Source organism: Gopherus evgoodei, chromosome 10, assembly GCF_007399415.2.
Source record: "Gopherus evgoodei ecotype Sinaloan lineage chromosome 10, rGopEvg1_v1.p, whole genome shotgun sequence".
Taxonomy (NCBI): Eukaryota; Metazoa; Chordata; order Testudines; family Testudinidae; genus Gopherus; species Gopherus evgoodei.
This window is the reverse complement of record NC_044331.1, coordinates 52,808,674-52,824,028: the sequence shown is the minus strand read 5'-3', so window position 1 is coordinate 52,824,028 and position 15,355 is coordinate 52,808,674. Positions and strand designations below refer to the sequence as shown.

The 15,355-nt window shown below is 46.6% G+C and overlaps 1 protein-coding gene across 6 annotated transcripts in view; it reads right to left on the bottom strand.

Moving 5' to 3' along the window:
• Positions 1–15,355, bottom strand: part of CREBBP (CREB binding protein) — a 195,071-nt gene that overhangs the window by 66,966 nt on the left and 112,750 nt on the right. For all 6 annotated transcript variants that reach the window (XM_030577229.1, XM_030577230.1, XM_030577232.1 and 3 more), the window contains 2 exons: positions 9,117–9,263; positions 8,063–8,180 (listed from right to left, as the gene is read on the bottom strand). In XM_030577229.1, the coding sequence (XP_030433089.1) occupies positions 8,063–8,180; positions 9,117–9,263 (265 nt within the window). The remainder of the gene's footprint in view (positions 1–8,062; positions 8,181–9,116; positions 9,264–15,355) is intronic.

Sequence of the window (15,355 nt, the reverse complement as noted above, 5' to 3'; positions counted from 1 at the left end):
TTTAGTTTATAGACTGACTGTCCATCTTGTCTGCCTTCCAAAGAATAGGCCCCTGTAAATCATTATATATAGGTTTTTATGAAAAGGACTGTTGTAGGATGCCTGCCACTTTCTGGCAGAGAAAGCAATATGAAGATACAATTTACTCTCCAGTGGGACATTTTTTATCCTTATTTAAAAGTTGGTATTTTCATAACACACCAATCCACAGTCACTAAAGATAAGAGCTGCTCATCTGCAAAGATCTGCAGAAGAAAGGCAGATGTATCTTAGTCTTATGAAAAGATCAAGTTATAAGAAAAGAATAAAACTGTCTTTTTCATACACACAACTAATCTACCAATCCAGAGTCACTACTGGGAAGCATCAGAGACACATGGGAAGGGAGAGAATTAAAGAATTAGTGAGAAACAGCAACCTAGGGGATCAGGCAACCAAACACACTGCATCTGCAGATGAGGAAACATCCACTTTGTTAAGGGTGTCGAATGAGTCAACAAATGAATATATTGCTACCCTGCTTGTAACATTAGATGATTTTGTGTTCACAGATGCATGACAGCTGCATAGACTGCAAGGAACATAGTGCTCATGGTTCCTGGAGAGTTTTTTGGATTTTTTGTATGCTTATATATGATATGATATGGATTGCTCTCACCTAGTGTCAAATACCGCACTTCAGAGGTTCCATTTCCTTTTTTTTTGCTTAGTATTAAGAATGATTGAATCTAACTTGCAGAACTGCTTGTGTTCTGTGAAAACAAAACTAATGCCCTGCACCTTTCTAGGGAATAGAGAAGAACCCTCAGGCAAAAAGATGGAAGGGCTCTCATGATTCATTTAAAACAGATTTCATTTTTGCCATTAATTGCAGTGTTATTCAAAGGCCCATCTTGTACCATCTGAAATGGGAAAATGGCTGTTTGATGGAGATTATCCAAAATTAAAGGTGTGGATGACTGTCTTGAGTCTATGGTCCTCTGTGATGCCTTAGAGAATCTCTTCCACTTCATTAAGTAGGTTTCCCTGATCAAAGATTCCTCGCTTCCAACAGAATCTTCTGTACTTCTGTGCCCCAGCAATCCAGAAGCTAAGTGATGAGACTGAAAGATTTCTAATCCAGGTGCAAAATTCTGCCCTGATTCACAGACGAGAAGTCTGGTAAACTGTGAAGCAAGTTTTCTGGTTCTGACATCAGTTCCAGGATACCGGGGAAATGAAATTGCCAGTGCCCATGCTGGGGCCATTTAATAGCATGCTGGCCCTATTATGACTTTCCAGATGGCCTTCAAAATTACTGAGAATGGAGAGAATTCACAAAATTATTCTGGACTCCAATCCAAGAGAGAAGTGTTATTCAGAGAAGATGGATCTTGCTCACTCTGGAACAGAACCAGACACGAGGCATTTTCATAGATGATAAAACTATCTAACTGGGGTATGCCCTTTCACAGAAAAGAGAATGCAGGAATGAATCCCTGAGAGCCTCTAAGGGCTGCAGAGTGTACATTCAGCTTAAAGTCTGCTGACTCATTGTCCTCTCCTGGCAGACAGAGTGCCACAGTAGAATTTGGTGGTGAATACTACACTTCAAAATCAATGCAGCTTCTTGTCAAGGCTGATGAGCCATACATCCTCCATGCTGGTTAGTGTAATACAGCATTGTGGCATGGGCAGGTTTAATAAAGAGTAAGCTTTTCAGGGAAAAGACCATCTTTCTCATGTATTTTTTTTTTACATTAACACAACACAATTAATGAATAAATAATTTGGAACTGGTGACAGGGAGAAAGCCTCATAGGCTAGATGAATAATTCTTAGACTCATTTGATATGTATCATCGTGCCCTATGGAGCCCACAAGCCTTGAAGAGTGTCATTACCAAGATGGACATGCCAGCCCATTCAAAAGATGTCTGAATATTACTACCAATATTACTGGTATTCAAGAAGCAGTGACTGGGGCCCCCCTGTTCTAGTCACAGTACAGAGTAAGATCACTCTTACATGAAAGAACTTATGTTCTAAATAGAGAAGACAAAAAGGGTGGGAGAAAGGGATATAACACACAAGCAGAGTGAACAGAGTATTGGTTTGCAGATATCCATATTAGTTTCATGATTTTTTTTTTTTTAAGGGCTGTGGATTAAATCGCAGTTAACTTGTGTGATGAACTCAAAAAAATTAATCATGGTTAAAAAAAATTAATTGCGATTAATCGCACTGTTAAACAGAATACAAATTGAAATTATTTAAATATTTTTGATGTTTTCCTAAATTTTAAAATATATTTCAATTACAACACAGAATACAAAGTGTACAGTGTGCACAGTATATTATTTTTTATTACAAATATTTGCACTGTAAAAATGGTAAAAGAAACAGTATTTTTAATTCACCTCATTAAGTACTGTAATGCAATGTCTTTATCACAAAAGTGCAACTTACAAATGTATTTTTTTTGTTACATAACTGCACTCAAAACCAAAACAATGTAAATCTTTAAAGCCTACAAGTCTACTCAGTCCTACTTCTTGTTCAGCTAATCGCTAAGAGAAACAAGTTTGTTTACATTTACAGGAGATAATGCTGCCCACACTTCTTAATTACAATGTCACCTGAAAGTGAGAACAGGTGTTTGCATGGCACTGCTGTAGCTGGCGTCACAAGATATTTACATGCCAGATATGCTAAAAATTCATATGCCTCTTCAGGTTTCGGCCATCATTCCAGAAGACATGCTTCCATGCTGATGATGCTTATTTTTTTAACAACACCTTAATTAAATTTGTGACTGAACTCCTTGGTGGAGAACTGTATGCCTCCTGCTCTGTTTTAACCACATTCTGCCATATATTTCATGTTACAGCAGTCTCGGATGATGACCTAGAACATGTTCACTTCAAGAACACTTTCACTGCAAATTTGATAAAACGCGAAGACGATACCAATGTGAAATTTTTAAGACAGCTACAGCACTCCACCCAAGATTTAAGAATCTGAAGTACCTTCCAAAATCTGAATGGGATGAGGTGTGGAGCACGTTTTCAGAAGTCTTAAAAGAGCAACACACTGATACAGAAACTACGAACCCAAATCACCAAAAAAGAAAATCAACCTTCTGCTGGTGGCATCTGACTCAGATGATGAAAATGAATATGCGTCGGTCCACACTGCTTTGGATCATTTTGAGCAGAACTCGTCATCAGCATGGATGCATGTCCTCTGGAATGGTGATTGAAGCATCAGGGGACATATGAATCTTTAATGCATCTGATATGTAGATACTTTGTGATGCTAGCTACAATAGTGCCAGGCAAACGCCTGTTCTCACTTTCAGGTGACACTGTAATTAAGAAGTGGGCAGTATTATCTCCCATAAATGTAAACAAACTTGTTTGTCTTATCAATTGACTGAACAAGAAGTAGGACTGAATGGACGGACCTGTAGCGCTAAAGTTTTATACAGTTTTATTTCTGAATGCAGGGTTTTTTCATACATAATTCTACATTTGTAAGTTCAACTTTCAAGATAAAGATATTGCACTACAGTACTTGTATTAGGTGAATTGAAAAATACTATTTCCTTTGTTTTTTACAGTGCAAACATTTAATACAAATAATGTACACTTTGGATTGTGTTGTAATTAAATCAATATATTTGAAAATGTAGAAAACATCAAAAATATTTAAATAAATGGTATTCTATTAATAGCATGATAAACTTTTTTCAATCACACGATTAATTGTGATTACTTTTTTTAATCACTTGACAGCCCTGTTTATTTTGTATATTTTAAAATTTTGGGTGCGTTTTTGCTTTTTTTTTAATTTCATATATAAAAATGAAAGAGCATGTGAGAAGGGATGGCAGAAGGGGATTAGCTAGAAAGAGAAACAAAGGAAAAGGGGAAGAACATGAAAGGTACGTGAAGGGAGGATGAAAGGAAATGACTGAAGGAAGAAACTTGAGCAGTCAAGTCAGCCAGCGGAGTGAAAAGAATGCTCAGAGTCACTGTAAAATGCATAGCGTGATCACATCTATATCAGAAAGTATGTTTAAACTGCTTCTGAACTTATGCCTGCCATCTTGAGTCTCAGTCTGGCTCTGTCCTGGCAGCTTCTCCTTTCCCAATTCCATATGGCTAAGGGAGATGGGGTTAGGGGTCTTCAAGACACAGTTTGGGTACAGAGTGTATTGGGGAAGGGGAGAGGGTTGCATCAGTTTGCAAAGGAGGTGACAAGGAAACTCCCTGATAAGGATATTCCTCCATAGTCCACCACAGCACCAAGTCTTGATTCCTCTTGAGCTATGCATGTGTCAAGATAGGGATGATATTTTTTGCAGATAGCCCTGCACAGATCTCAGACACAGACTGACATAAAATATCACCTAGATGCAAAAAAGCCATGCGCCCAACTGACACAAGGAAGAATTATATGTTTTGCCAACACTGTGATCTCAGATAATACTCATGGTATGGAATCTGTCCTCTGGAGAGAAAACCTTCAAGGATTCTCTCGGGGTTCCAATTAACTCTCTCTCTTGTGGGTTGAAAGTAAATCTTATAGTCTGAGAAGTCACAGGGGCTGGAGGACTTCCTGAATAGGCAAAAACTTTTTTCAAAAGCCAAGCATCTAAATAAGGGTAGTCTTAAATGTCTGAAGAAAACAGCCACCATAGGCAGAGACTTGTGGTTTTCTACAGAAATCAAAGTAACTCAAACAACACTGTTGTGAGTAGTGGTAGTGGTTCCCCAAATCCTCCTTGCCTCTAAATCTGTAGCTTCTTCCCAGGAGCTGGATGGATAGAGAAGGGGAAGTGGGCATCCTTCAAGTAGAGAACAGCAAACCAATCCTATGGACTTAAAGGTACAATAGAGACTAATAAGGAACTTCAGCTTTTGCAATATTTTACCTCTGATCCATTATGGGAGGTACAATCATTTTGCTCTTTTGGGTATCAGAAAATAACTGGGGTAGAGCCTGTTTCCCCCGTATGGGTGAGGGACTCACTCTATGGTTCCCATAGCACTTTCATGATAATTCCTGAAAAAGAATGTGTGGCAGAGAAGATGGGAGAGTAATGCCAGAGTGGAACAGGATGGCATGATCTGTTCTTAGGACCCATCACATTATTCTACTTCTGTTGTCACAGAGTGGAATGGATGGTCCTCAGAGGAGAAAGGTAAAAATCCACAAAAAGGACTATACAGAGTCCCTTTTAATTTTTTTTTTACTGGAACTAAATGCAGCAGATGAATTCCCCAATGGGATCTCTTGTAAGAATGCTTGGACCACCGCCTGAAAAAAAAAAAAAAAAAAGAGTGCCTCTGAATCAGTATCTGGCCCAAAAGTTGGGAAGAAATTAGTGAATTTCTGTCTTACTGACAGAATGTAGAGACCAAGTGATCTGAGGTTTGCCTGGGAATCCTTCATTTTCTCCCTCTATTCTAAAAGACATCAGGATTCTCATATGGAAAGTCTTCCATTTGTGTCTGACCAGTGGCTCTTTGGCTAAGAAGAGCATCAGAACCCTGCCATTGCACTGATCTGGCAGAAGCATTAGATGGATGTCCACAGTGTGTGTCTGGACACTATCTGCCACAAGACTTGCATTGGATCTTGTCAGGAACTAGGATGTGGGCAGCCATGCCTAGTGGTTAGAGCAAGAGTTGGTAGTCAGGAATTGGAGCCCAAAGTCACAGCTGGAGTCAGAGCTCAGGCAACAGAACCAAGGGTCAGAGCCCATCAGATGTTCGAGTAGAGTATATCTGGAGCGAGGGAAGGCTGGGAACAAGCAGGCACAAGAGCTATTGAAGCTGTGGGCAAATGCTTTGAGCAGCCAGTGCCCTTCTGCTGCTAGTGGTCTTAAAAGCACATCTGTTAATGCCCTCGGCCAACTGGGCTGGTTTGGCCAATCAGGTAGCTCAAGTGGGACCCAGTGGCACCTAAACTGGCTGATAACAGGTAACCAGGCTAGCTGCAGGTCATTTGTCCTGACACTTCTACACTTCAGGGAGCTGATCCAAGAAATGCATTTTTTCATCCCAGATAGCGAGCCCATACTTTGCTATTACTGCCTGGAAGCTGGCAATTCTCAACTGGAGTGCAGCTGAGAAACAGCAGCAACAACAACATGGGTCATGTCCCAGGAGAACCAGCTGTGTAGCATCTTTCTCCTTAGGCATGGGCTTAGGGATCCCAGTCTGGTAAGATTTCTCATTGATGGTTGCCATTGCTGGACACATTTATACTGCTCTGGCAGGCCTGAATAAGTGGCTTTCACCCCATGCCCAACATTGAAACCAGATGCTCAGTACCTCAGGTCAACCAGACCGAGTTCCCCCACCTACAAAAACTATCCAGATTTTTATGGGTTCAGAGAAAGTGAGGAAGACTGAAGTCCTTGTTATGACCTTCTTCCAGGCACCACAGATAAGTATTGGTAACTGATGTCACAGCATCTTATGAAGCACACAGATTAAAGCTAGTTTTCTTAGCCACCTCAGCCATGATGGTGGTTGAGTTAATGCTCCCTCAGAAATCCTAACAAGGCTGCAAACAGGGGAAGGGTAAGCAGCCTAATAGGGCTAGGATCCAGCAGAATGATGTCTTCAATGGCATGGACAGAGAAAAGCCCTTAAAAAATATTTACTTACAAATAAGAAATGTCAAAACAAAAGGGAAAAGGAAGGACAAAGCCAGCCAGGGAACTATCAAGGATGCTGAGCTGCGCACTCAAAGCCCAATGCACCTTCAAGCAGTCCCAAGAAGTGAAGTGCAGTTGGGCCTACACCCAAAAATTAAAGTAGAGGGAGTGGTCCCAGCACATATGGCTTGTGGAAGCTTCTGAACTAGTTTGCTAGAGGGAGACATCCAAAGAGCGAGGATCAATTTCCACAATTCTTGAAAGAGAACATTTTAGCACTACTTTGAGATATACAGGAAGTTTTTATGCTCTTACATTTATTTAGAGCACTGGTTCTCAATCTTTTTGGGTTCAGAACCCATTTGTAAATGTTTATGGCCTGTCGCAACCTAGTAAATAGTCTGGGGGTGGAGGCCCTGGGGCAGAGCCAGTAACTGGACCTTTTAACGCCTGGGGCATGTAAGCATAGCTGTGCCCCCTATCAGAGGAGGAACGTGGTGGTGGCGGGGTCACATTACCCCAATTTTTTGGTTGCACCCTGTACAACCTAGAGAGGCTCGATGGCTCACTGAGATGAGTCAGGGGGTGGAGGTAGCACTTCCTCCCCAAGCCCTGCAGTATGGGGCTGACCTAAGTCACCCCAGGTCTCTGTTGTCCCACTCACCTAACCCTGGTTATGATCATGCCCTGGGGTGGTTTCAGTCAGATCCTGCCCTCTGGGGGGGTTGAGTCCTGCCCAGAACTCACCCCACAAAATGGTGGCTCCTGCAGCTCCTATGCTGTGGGGTTGGCTGGGCTTGGCTCTCCACTTCAGGTGTTGCAACCTCCAGAGTTGCAGCACTGCTCAGGTTTGGCTCTGCCCCCAACTGGACCAAACTTTTGTTGGTAGAGTTATCACCTGGCTCATGGGGTTGCAGCGCCACTCATTCAAATTTGGCCTACCTGGACCCTCATCATCACGATGGCTGGGCAAAATCTGAGTGGCGCTGGGATCCTAGAGGTTGCAAAGCTCGGCACAGAGAAGCCAGCCCTGTGGGATAGGAGCCACAGGAGCTGTCATGTGATCCCCAAAACATTCTGGCAACCTAATTTTGGGTCTTCACCCATAGGCTGAGAAACCCTGATTTAGAGGGCCTGCTTCCTCTCTGCAGATAGGAAGATCCTCCCAATAATGACCTTGTTTGGTGGATGAATGGGGTATGATAATAGGGACTGCAAAAACCACCTATGCAGTTGAGCTTGTTAGGTTTTCTGCTATAAAACAAGGTAATATACACTGAAAGCACTGGGAGATTTTCTGCCGTGTAGTGAAATGAAAAAAAGGTTTTTAGCAGGTTTCATTGTACATGTCAGATTTAAAATATGAACAATTCACTAAAGTGCAGTGAATGTCTGCAATGAGGTAACATACCCTACTATTAGCAGATTCATACATATCCCCTTCCACTTTCCTGGCATAAGCCACCAAGTTCTCCATGCGGCGATCCTTCAGTGCTGCTGGGTCAGGAGTGGGAAAGATGGCTTGGACGCTACAGGGAAAAAAACATAAAATCCATCTCTTTAAATGTACATTTATAATTCTTTACAATCGTTAAACTTTGTATACACAACATACATTAACACTATTTAAGAGAAACACTGTCCAACCGCTCCCCCACAATTATTTAAGTGAATTTAGTAATGGTGAAATGCATTTAGACTGTCAATGCAAGTGAATGAAGTCCTTTATTTACAAAACAGATACAGCAAGGGCGGAGGCAATGGATATTTGCTAGCACTGTCCTCAGAACCTGAAACCTGAGCTGGAGAGATAATAGGGTTAAGAAGATACCTCAATCTCTAAGGGCCATCTGCTGAGATTTCCTGCAGGGCACCCATCAGTGCAAACTGTGATGGTGGTTTTTATCGTGTGTACATTTCTCCAACACGAACTGAACCCAGACCACAAAATCATGTAGGCCTTCAACTACCAGGTGCTCACTTTTCAGTTGCTATAATAATCCCATTACCAATGTCTTGAGCCACTGGTTTGATGAGTATCAGAGGGGTAGTCGTGTCAGTCTGGATCTGTAAAAGCAGCAAAGAGTCCTGTGGCACCTTATAGACTAACAGATGTTTTGGAGCACGAGCTTTCGTGGGTGAATCTCATTATCTCTAGCCTGCTTCTTGCTTGCATATATATACATGCCCCTGGAAATTTGCACTATATGCATCCGACGAAGTGGGTATTCACCCACAAAAGCTCATGCTCCAAAACGTCTGTTAGTCTATAAGGTTCCACAGGACTCTTTGCTGGTTTGATGAATACATCAAACTTCATTAATTAATGATATTTCAATTGGTAACATCAAAATCCACTCATGTGGTTTCCACAATTTCCCAACTCAGACACTTGCACACAGCAAGTCACTAATCAAGGAATGTAAATATTTAAGAAAAAGTCTCCCATCATGGTAAATACTTACAGTTTATGGACTAAGTGATTGCGTAGGTCCTGAGTGACATGTTCATGCCATGCTTTCCTTACCCCCGTACTGGAAGGAGGTGCAGCTGTTGGCAATGAGCTGAGGTTTCCAACATTGCCAGAATTTGTGCCATCATTCATTAGTGGACTGAAATGAAAGACAAACAAGGGAATGTTATAGTGTGGAACACAACTGCCCATTTCATATATGAAACAGAAGAATTATTTTTAAAACAATTTTCTTCACTGACAGCCACAGTTACAAAGATTTTAAAATGAAACTGTGAAGACATCAAACTGCAATATAAAAAGGAATGAAATCATGGAATTTGAGGGCAGAAAAGAAAACTGCTACCACTTCAGAGGTTTCATTGATGCTACTTGCCATTGTCAAGAGGCTCATTAATTTAATTCTTTTAAAACTGTTTAGGTGTTGTGAGATACTGGAACAAAGATGAAAAGACAGGGAATCTATGAGATACAGAATCATAGCTGTTAAGTATACGGAACAAGTACATAAAAGAAAAGAGGTTATTCACCTTTGTAACTGTTGTTCGAGATGTGTTGCTCATAACCATTCCAATTAGGTGTGCGCGCGCCACGTGCACGTTCGTCGGAAGATTTTTACCCTAGCAACACCCGGCGGGTCGGCAGGGTGCCTCCTGGTGTGGCGCCGCTATGGCACCGGATACATACCCCTGCCGATCCGTCCGCTCCTCAGTTCCTTCTTGCCAGCTACTCCGACAGTGGGGAAGGAGGGCGGGTTTTGGAATGGATATGAGCAACACATCTCGAAGAACAACAGTTACAAAGGTGAGTAACCATCTTTTCTTCTTCGAGTGCTTGCTCATATCCATTTCAATTAGGTGAATCCCAAGCCTTACCTAGGCGGTGAGGTCAGAGTGAGAAACTGCAGAATGCAAGACTGCTAAGCCGAAGGCTGCATCGTCTCTGGATTGTTGGACCAGGGCATAATAGGAGGTAAAGGTGTGTACCGAAGACCATGTAGCTGCTCGGCATATCTACTGAATAGGTACTCGAGCTAAGAGGGCAGCCGATGAGGCCTGAGCCCTGGTCGAATGTGCGGTAATACGACCCGGAGAGGCGTGAGCTAGATCGTAGCACGCCCGAATGCATGCTGTTATCCAGGACGAAATCCTCTGGGTAGAGATGGCCTGGCCTTTCATCCGGTCTGCCACTGCAACAAAAAGTTGGGGCGTTTTGCGGAAGGGCCTCGTACGGTCAATATAGAAGGCGAGAGCCCTACGGACATCAAGCGAATGTAACTTCTGCTCCGTACATGATGTGTGCGGTTTGGGGAAGAAGACCGGGAGGAATATGTCCTGGTTGAGATGAAAGGCCGAGACTACTTTAGGGAGGAATGCTGGATGTGGGCGTAGCTCGACCTTGTCCTTGTGGAACACCGTGTATGGTGGGTCCACCATCAGGGCCCGAAGCTCAGAGACTCTCCTAGCCAAGGTAATGGCTACCAGGAAGGCAGTCTTCCATGACAAATATAAGAGCGAGCAGGTTGCCAATGGCTCGAACGGGGGGGATGTAAGTTTTGTTAGAACTAAATAGAGGTCCCAGGAAGGGGCGAGGCGTCGCACAATAGGAAATAGACGCTCCAGGCCTTTGAGGAACCTCGAAACCATCGGGTGGGAGAAGACGCCTTCACCGGGGTGGAAAGTAGAGATAGCTGCTAAGTGTACTCCAAAGGATGAGACTGCAAGGCCCTGTTGTTTGAGATGCCAGAGGTAATCCAAAATAGTGGGGATGGAAACCTCCATAGGTGCAGCATCCCGTGTGACACCAGCAAGAGAATCGTTTCCACTTGGCTAAGTAAGTAGACCGGGTAGAGGGTTTCCTGCTACCCAGGAGTATCTCTTGTACTGGGGCAAAGCAGCGTAATTCCAATCGGGTTAACCATGCAGGAGCCAAGCGGTCAAATGGAGGGATTGCAGATCTGGGTGGAGAAGCCTGCTGTGGTCCTGCGTTATCAGGTCCTGATGGAAGGGCAGGGGGGATCGGGTCGGCTATCGAGTGGTCCAGTAACGTGGTGTACCAGTGTTGCCGGGGCCATGCAGGGGCCATCAAAATCAGTCGAGCCCTGTCCTGCGAAGCTTTACGAGAACCCTGTGCACCATCGGGAAGGGTGGAAAGGCATAAAGCAGGTGGTTCGCCCAAGAGATTAGGAAGGCATCTGATATTGAGCCCAGGGCGAGACCCTGGAAGGAGCAGAACCTCTGACACTTCCTGTTGTTGCGGGAAGCGAACAGGTCTATGTGGGGAAAGCCCCACTTCTGGAAGATGGAGTGAACAATGTCCGGGCGAACCGACCACTCGTGGGCGAGAAAGGATCTGCTGAGATGGTCTGCCAGAGTATTCCGGACTCCTGGAAGGACGCTACAAGGTCTATAGAGTGGGCTATACAAAATTCCCACAGTTGGATCACCTCCTGACAAAGGGGGGAGGATTGAGTCCCGCCCTGCTTGTTGACGTAGTGCACTGCTGTTGTGTTGTCCGTAAGCACTAGAACACAACATCCCTGTAGATGTTGTTGGAATGTCTGGCAGGCGAGGCTGACTGCTCTCAGCTCCCGGACGTTTATGTGCAAGGACAGCGCTTGAACTGACCAGAGGCCTTGCGTGCGGCGATGGCCTAGATGTGCCCCCCAGCCAAGAGATGAGGCGTCCGTTGTTAGGGACACTGAGGGTTGTCTCAGTTGGAACGGCATCCCTGCGCACACCAGGGAAGGCGTTAGCCACCAGTTGAGGGAGCCTAAGATGGTTTGAGGAACAGTGACGACCATATCTATGGAGTCCCTGGGCGGTAAATTGAGGCAAGCCAGGCTTGGAGGGGACGCAGGCGTAGTTTGGCATGCTTGGTTACAGAAGTGCACGCAGCCATGTGACCGAGAAGGCTGAGGAAGGTATGGGCCGAGGTCGTCGGGAAAGTTTGAAGGCTTTCTATGGCCGAGACTAGCATCCGAAACCGGGGTAACGGAAGGGAGGCTGTTGCGAGCTTGGAGTCTAGAATGGTCCCAATGAATTCTGTTCTTTGAGTGGGCACCAGAGTGGACTTCTCTAGATTGATCATGAGGCCCAATCGCTCGAATAGGCTCGTGATGGCGGCCATATCCCTGGTGACTTGGGCCTCGGATGTCCCGCGAACCAGCCAGTCGTCTAGGTAAGGAAAGACACTTATGCGCCGATGACGGAGAAAGGCAGCCACTACCGCCATGCACTTTGTAAACATGTGGCTTAGCTGATCTCCACTTCCCTAGCTATTCACCGCGGGGCGGTGGAGAGGCCAAACGGAAGGACCGCAAATTGAAAATGCTGGTGGTGCACCATAAACTGTAGGTACTGTCTGCACGGAGGGTAAATTGAGATGTGAAAGTATGCATCCTTCATGTCGAGAGCAGCGTACCAGTCTCCGGGATCCAAGGATGGGATGATGGTCCCCAATGACACCATGCGGAACTTCAACTTCTTCAGAAAGACGTTGAGACCGCGCAGGTGTAGGATGGGACGGAGACCTCCTTTTGCCTTGGGAATTAGGAAATATCGGGAGTAAAATCCGTTGCCCCTGAACTCCTCCGGCACCTCCTCTATAGCTCCAATTGAGAGGACCATGCGAACCTCCTGCCAGATGAATTGCTCGTGAGAGGGGTCCCTGAAGAGGGACGGGGAGGGCGGGTGGGAGGGAGGGGGCGAAACAAATTGAAGGCGGTATCTAAATTCCACCGTGCGTAGGACCCAACGGTCTGAGGTTAATTGGGCCCATGCAGGGAGGAAGGAGGAAAGGCGGTTGGAGAACTGAAGAGGATCCTGGGAAAGGACTGGTGCTCTGCTCTTGGGCGCACCTTCAAAAGTTCGATTTTGGTCCCGCTAATGGTTTGGCGGGAGCGTTATTCTGGCCCCCTTGGGAACCTGATTGTCTCCTGCGGTTCCTGCGACCACGGCTCCTATTAAAGTCTTGTCGTGGCCTGGGCGGGGGATAAGGGCGCTGAGGCTGGGTACGGAAGGACCATCTTTGGGTTTGCGGAGTATGCATCCCGAGGGAACGCATTATGACACAGTTCTGGCAGCCGAATCAGCAGCGTTAAGCAAGGCCTGCAGGGAAGTCCGTGCCACTTTCTTCCCCTCCTCCAGAAGGGCTTGGAATTCTGGGCAGGAGTCCTGTGGGCCCAGTTCAACGAATTTACCCACCGACTGCCAGGTGTTATAATTGTATCTGCTGAGTAGGGCCTGTTGGTTGGCCACTCGCAGTTGGAGGCGTCCGGTGGAGTAGACTTTACGCCCCAATAGATCCATGCTTATAGCCTCCCGCGATTTTGAGGCAGGAGCTTGTTGGCCATGGAGCTCTCTCTCATTCACAGATTGAACGACCAGAGAGCATGGTGGAGGATGAGTATATAAATATTCGTACCCTTTAGAGGATACCATGTACTTCCTTTCCACGCCTCTGGCCATAGGAGGGATAGACGCCGGAGATTGCCAAATGGTGTCTGCTTTGGCTTGGATAGACCGTATGAATGGCAAAGCCACGCGAGTTGGCGCATCTGCCGACAATATGTCTATGACCGGGTCCTCCACCTCTGGGACCTCCTCCACCTGGAGGTTGATATTTAAGTCGACTCGCCTTAGAAGGTCCTGGTGGGCTCGGAGGTCAATCGAGGGCGGGCCTGATGAGTTGGTACCAGCCACTGCCACGTCTGGTGATGAAGAGGAAGACAGACCCGGCACGACTGGATCATGCAATGACTCCTGTTCTTGAGGAACATCAGGGCCCGGGAACACCCAAGGGTCTGGCGCCAGAGCCGAGTCGTCTGTACCCGCTGGAGGAGGGCGGCTAACAGTGGCCTCTGGTGCTCGGTGTTCCGACAGGGTGGAACAAGATGGTACTGCAGGCTCGCCTTGGGCCTGATGATATGCCCAAGGTGTCCAGAAGAACCACTGAGGTGCTTGTTCCGTGCCCTGAGCCTCCTGAAGGAGACGGCTCTGCGGGTCTGAGTCCCCATACACGGCGCTGTCAGCGTGCGAAGACTCAGATGGGTGCCGGGAGGTCAACCGGAATCGTGAAGCTCGGTGGTGAGAGCAGCTGCGGTGAGAACAGTGCCGGGAGCTGGATCACCGTCTAGAGTACCGGTGCGGGGAGCGGGATCTTGAGCGGTGCCGCGAGTATGACCAGTACCAAGAAGGGGACCAGTACCGGGACTGCGAGCAGTGCCTGGACTGGGACCGGCGGCGAGATCGGGAACACTGGCGAGACCTCGACCTCAAGTGGTGCCTGCCTGCGGCATCGATGGAAGGTGGCCTGACCAGGGCCGGCTTCCCCACTGACGCAACAACGCATACCGGCGGTGCCGGGAGTTGAGGGAGGGTGGCTCTGTTAGAGCAATGAGTTCCCTCGCCGTTGAAAAGGTCTCTGGCGTGGTAGGAACGAGAAGCTCTACCGAGGTATGTGCCGGGGAGCTGTCACGCACCAGACTTGACGGCTCTTGCATGGCCGGAATAAACGGTGCTGGGATCGCCGGTGCCGCGGCAGTTGTTGGTGCTGGGCGACTCGGTCTTGGCTGATGCTCTGACTGCGGCGTGGGTATTGGAGCCACAGGAGCCTTGGCCTTCTTGGCACGTGGGGAGAGGGAGCGGTGCCGGGCTGTCTTCTGTGCCGGTGATGGCTGGTGCTAGGGCATCTTGGTGGTGCCGGCACTCTCCGGTGCCGACGAGGCACTTCTCCCCGGTGCGGACTGTGCGGCACTCGGTGCCGAGGCTGGAGGAGTGAGGGCCGCCTCCATTAGGAGCTGCTTAAAGCAAAAGTCTCGCTCCTTTTTTGTCCGCAGCTTAAATGATTTGCAAATCCGGCACTTATCTGTGAGACGGGAATCCCCCAGGCACTTTAGGCAGGAGTCGTGGGGGTCTCCCGTTGGCATCGGCTGGCGGCAGGCCGAGCACGGTTTGAAGCCTGGTGAACCAGGCATGGGCCTGGGCACTGGGAGAGAGGAAGGGGCTAATCCCCAACCCTCTAAGTATATACACTAACTACGTTAATAAAGGTTAATAAAGTATAAACTACAACTATAACTATACAACTACATATACAATAAGTACTAGAACGGTGAATAGCTAGGGAAGTGGAGATCAGCTAAGCCACGCTCCTCTGTTCCAACGACCGACATGGGCGGTAAGAAGGAACTGAGGAGCGGATGGGTCAGCAGGGGTATATATCCGGTGC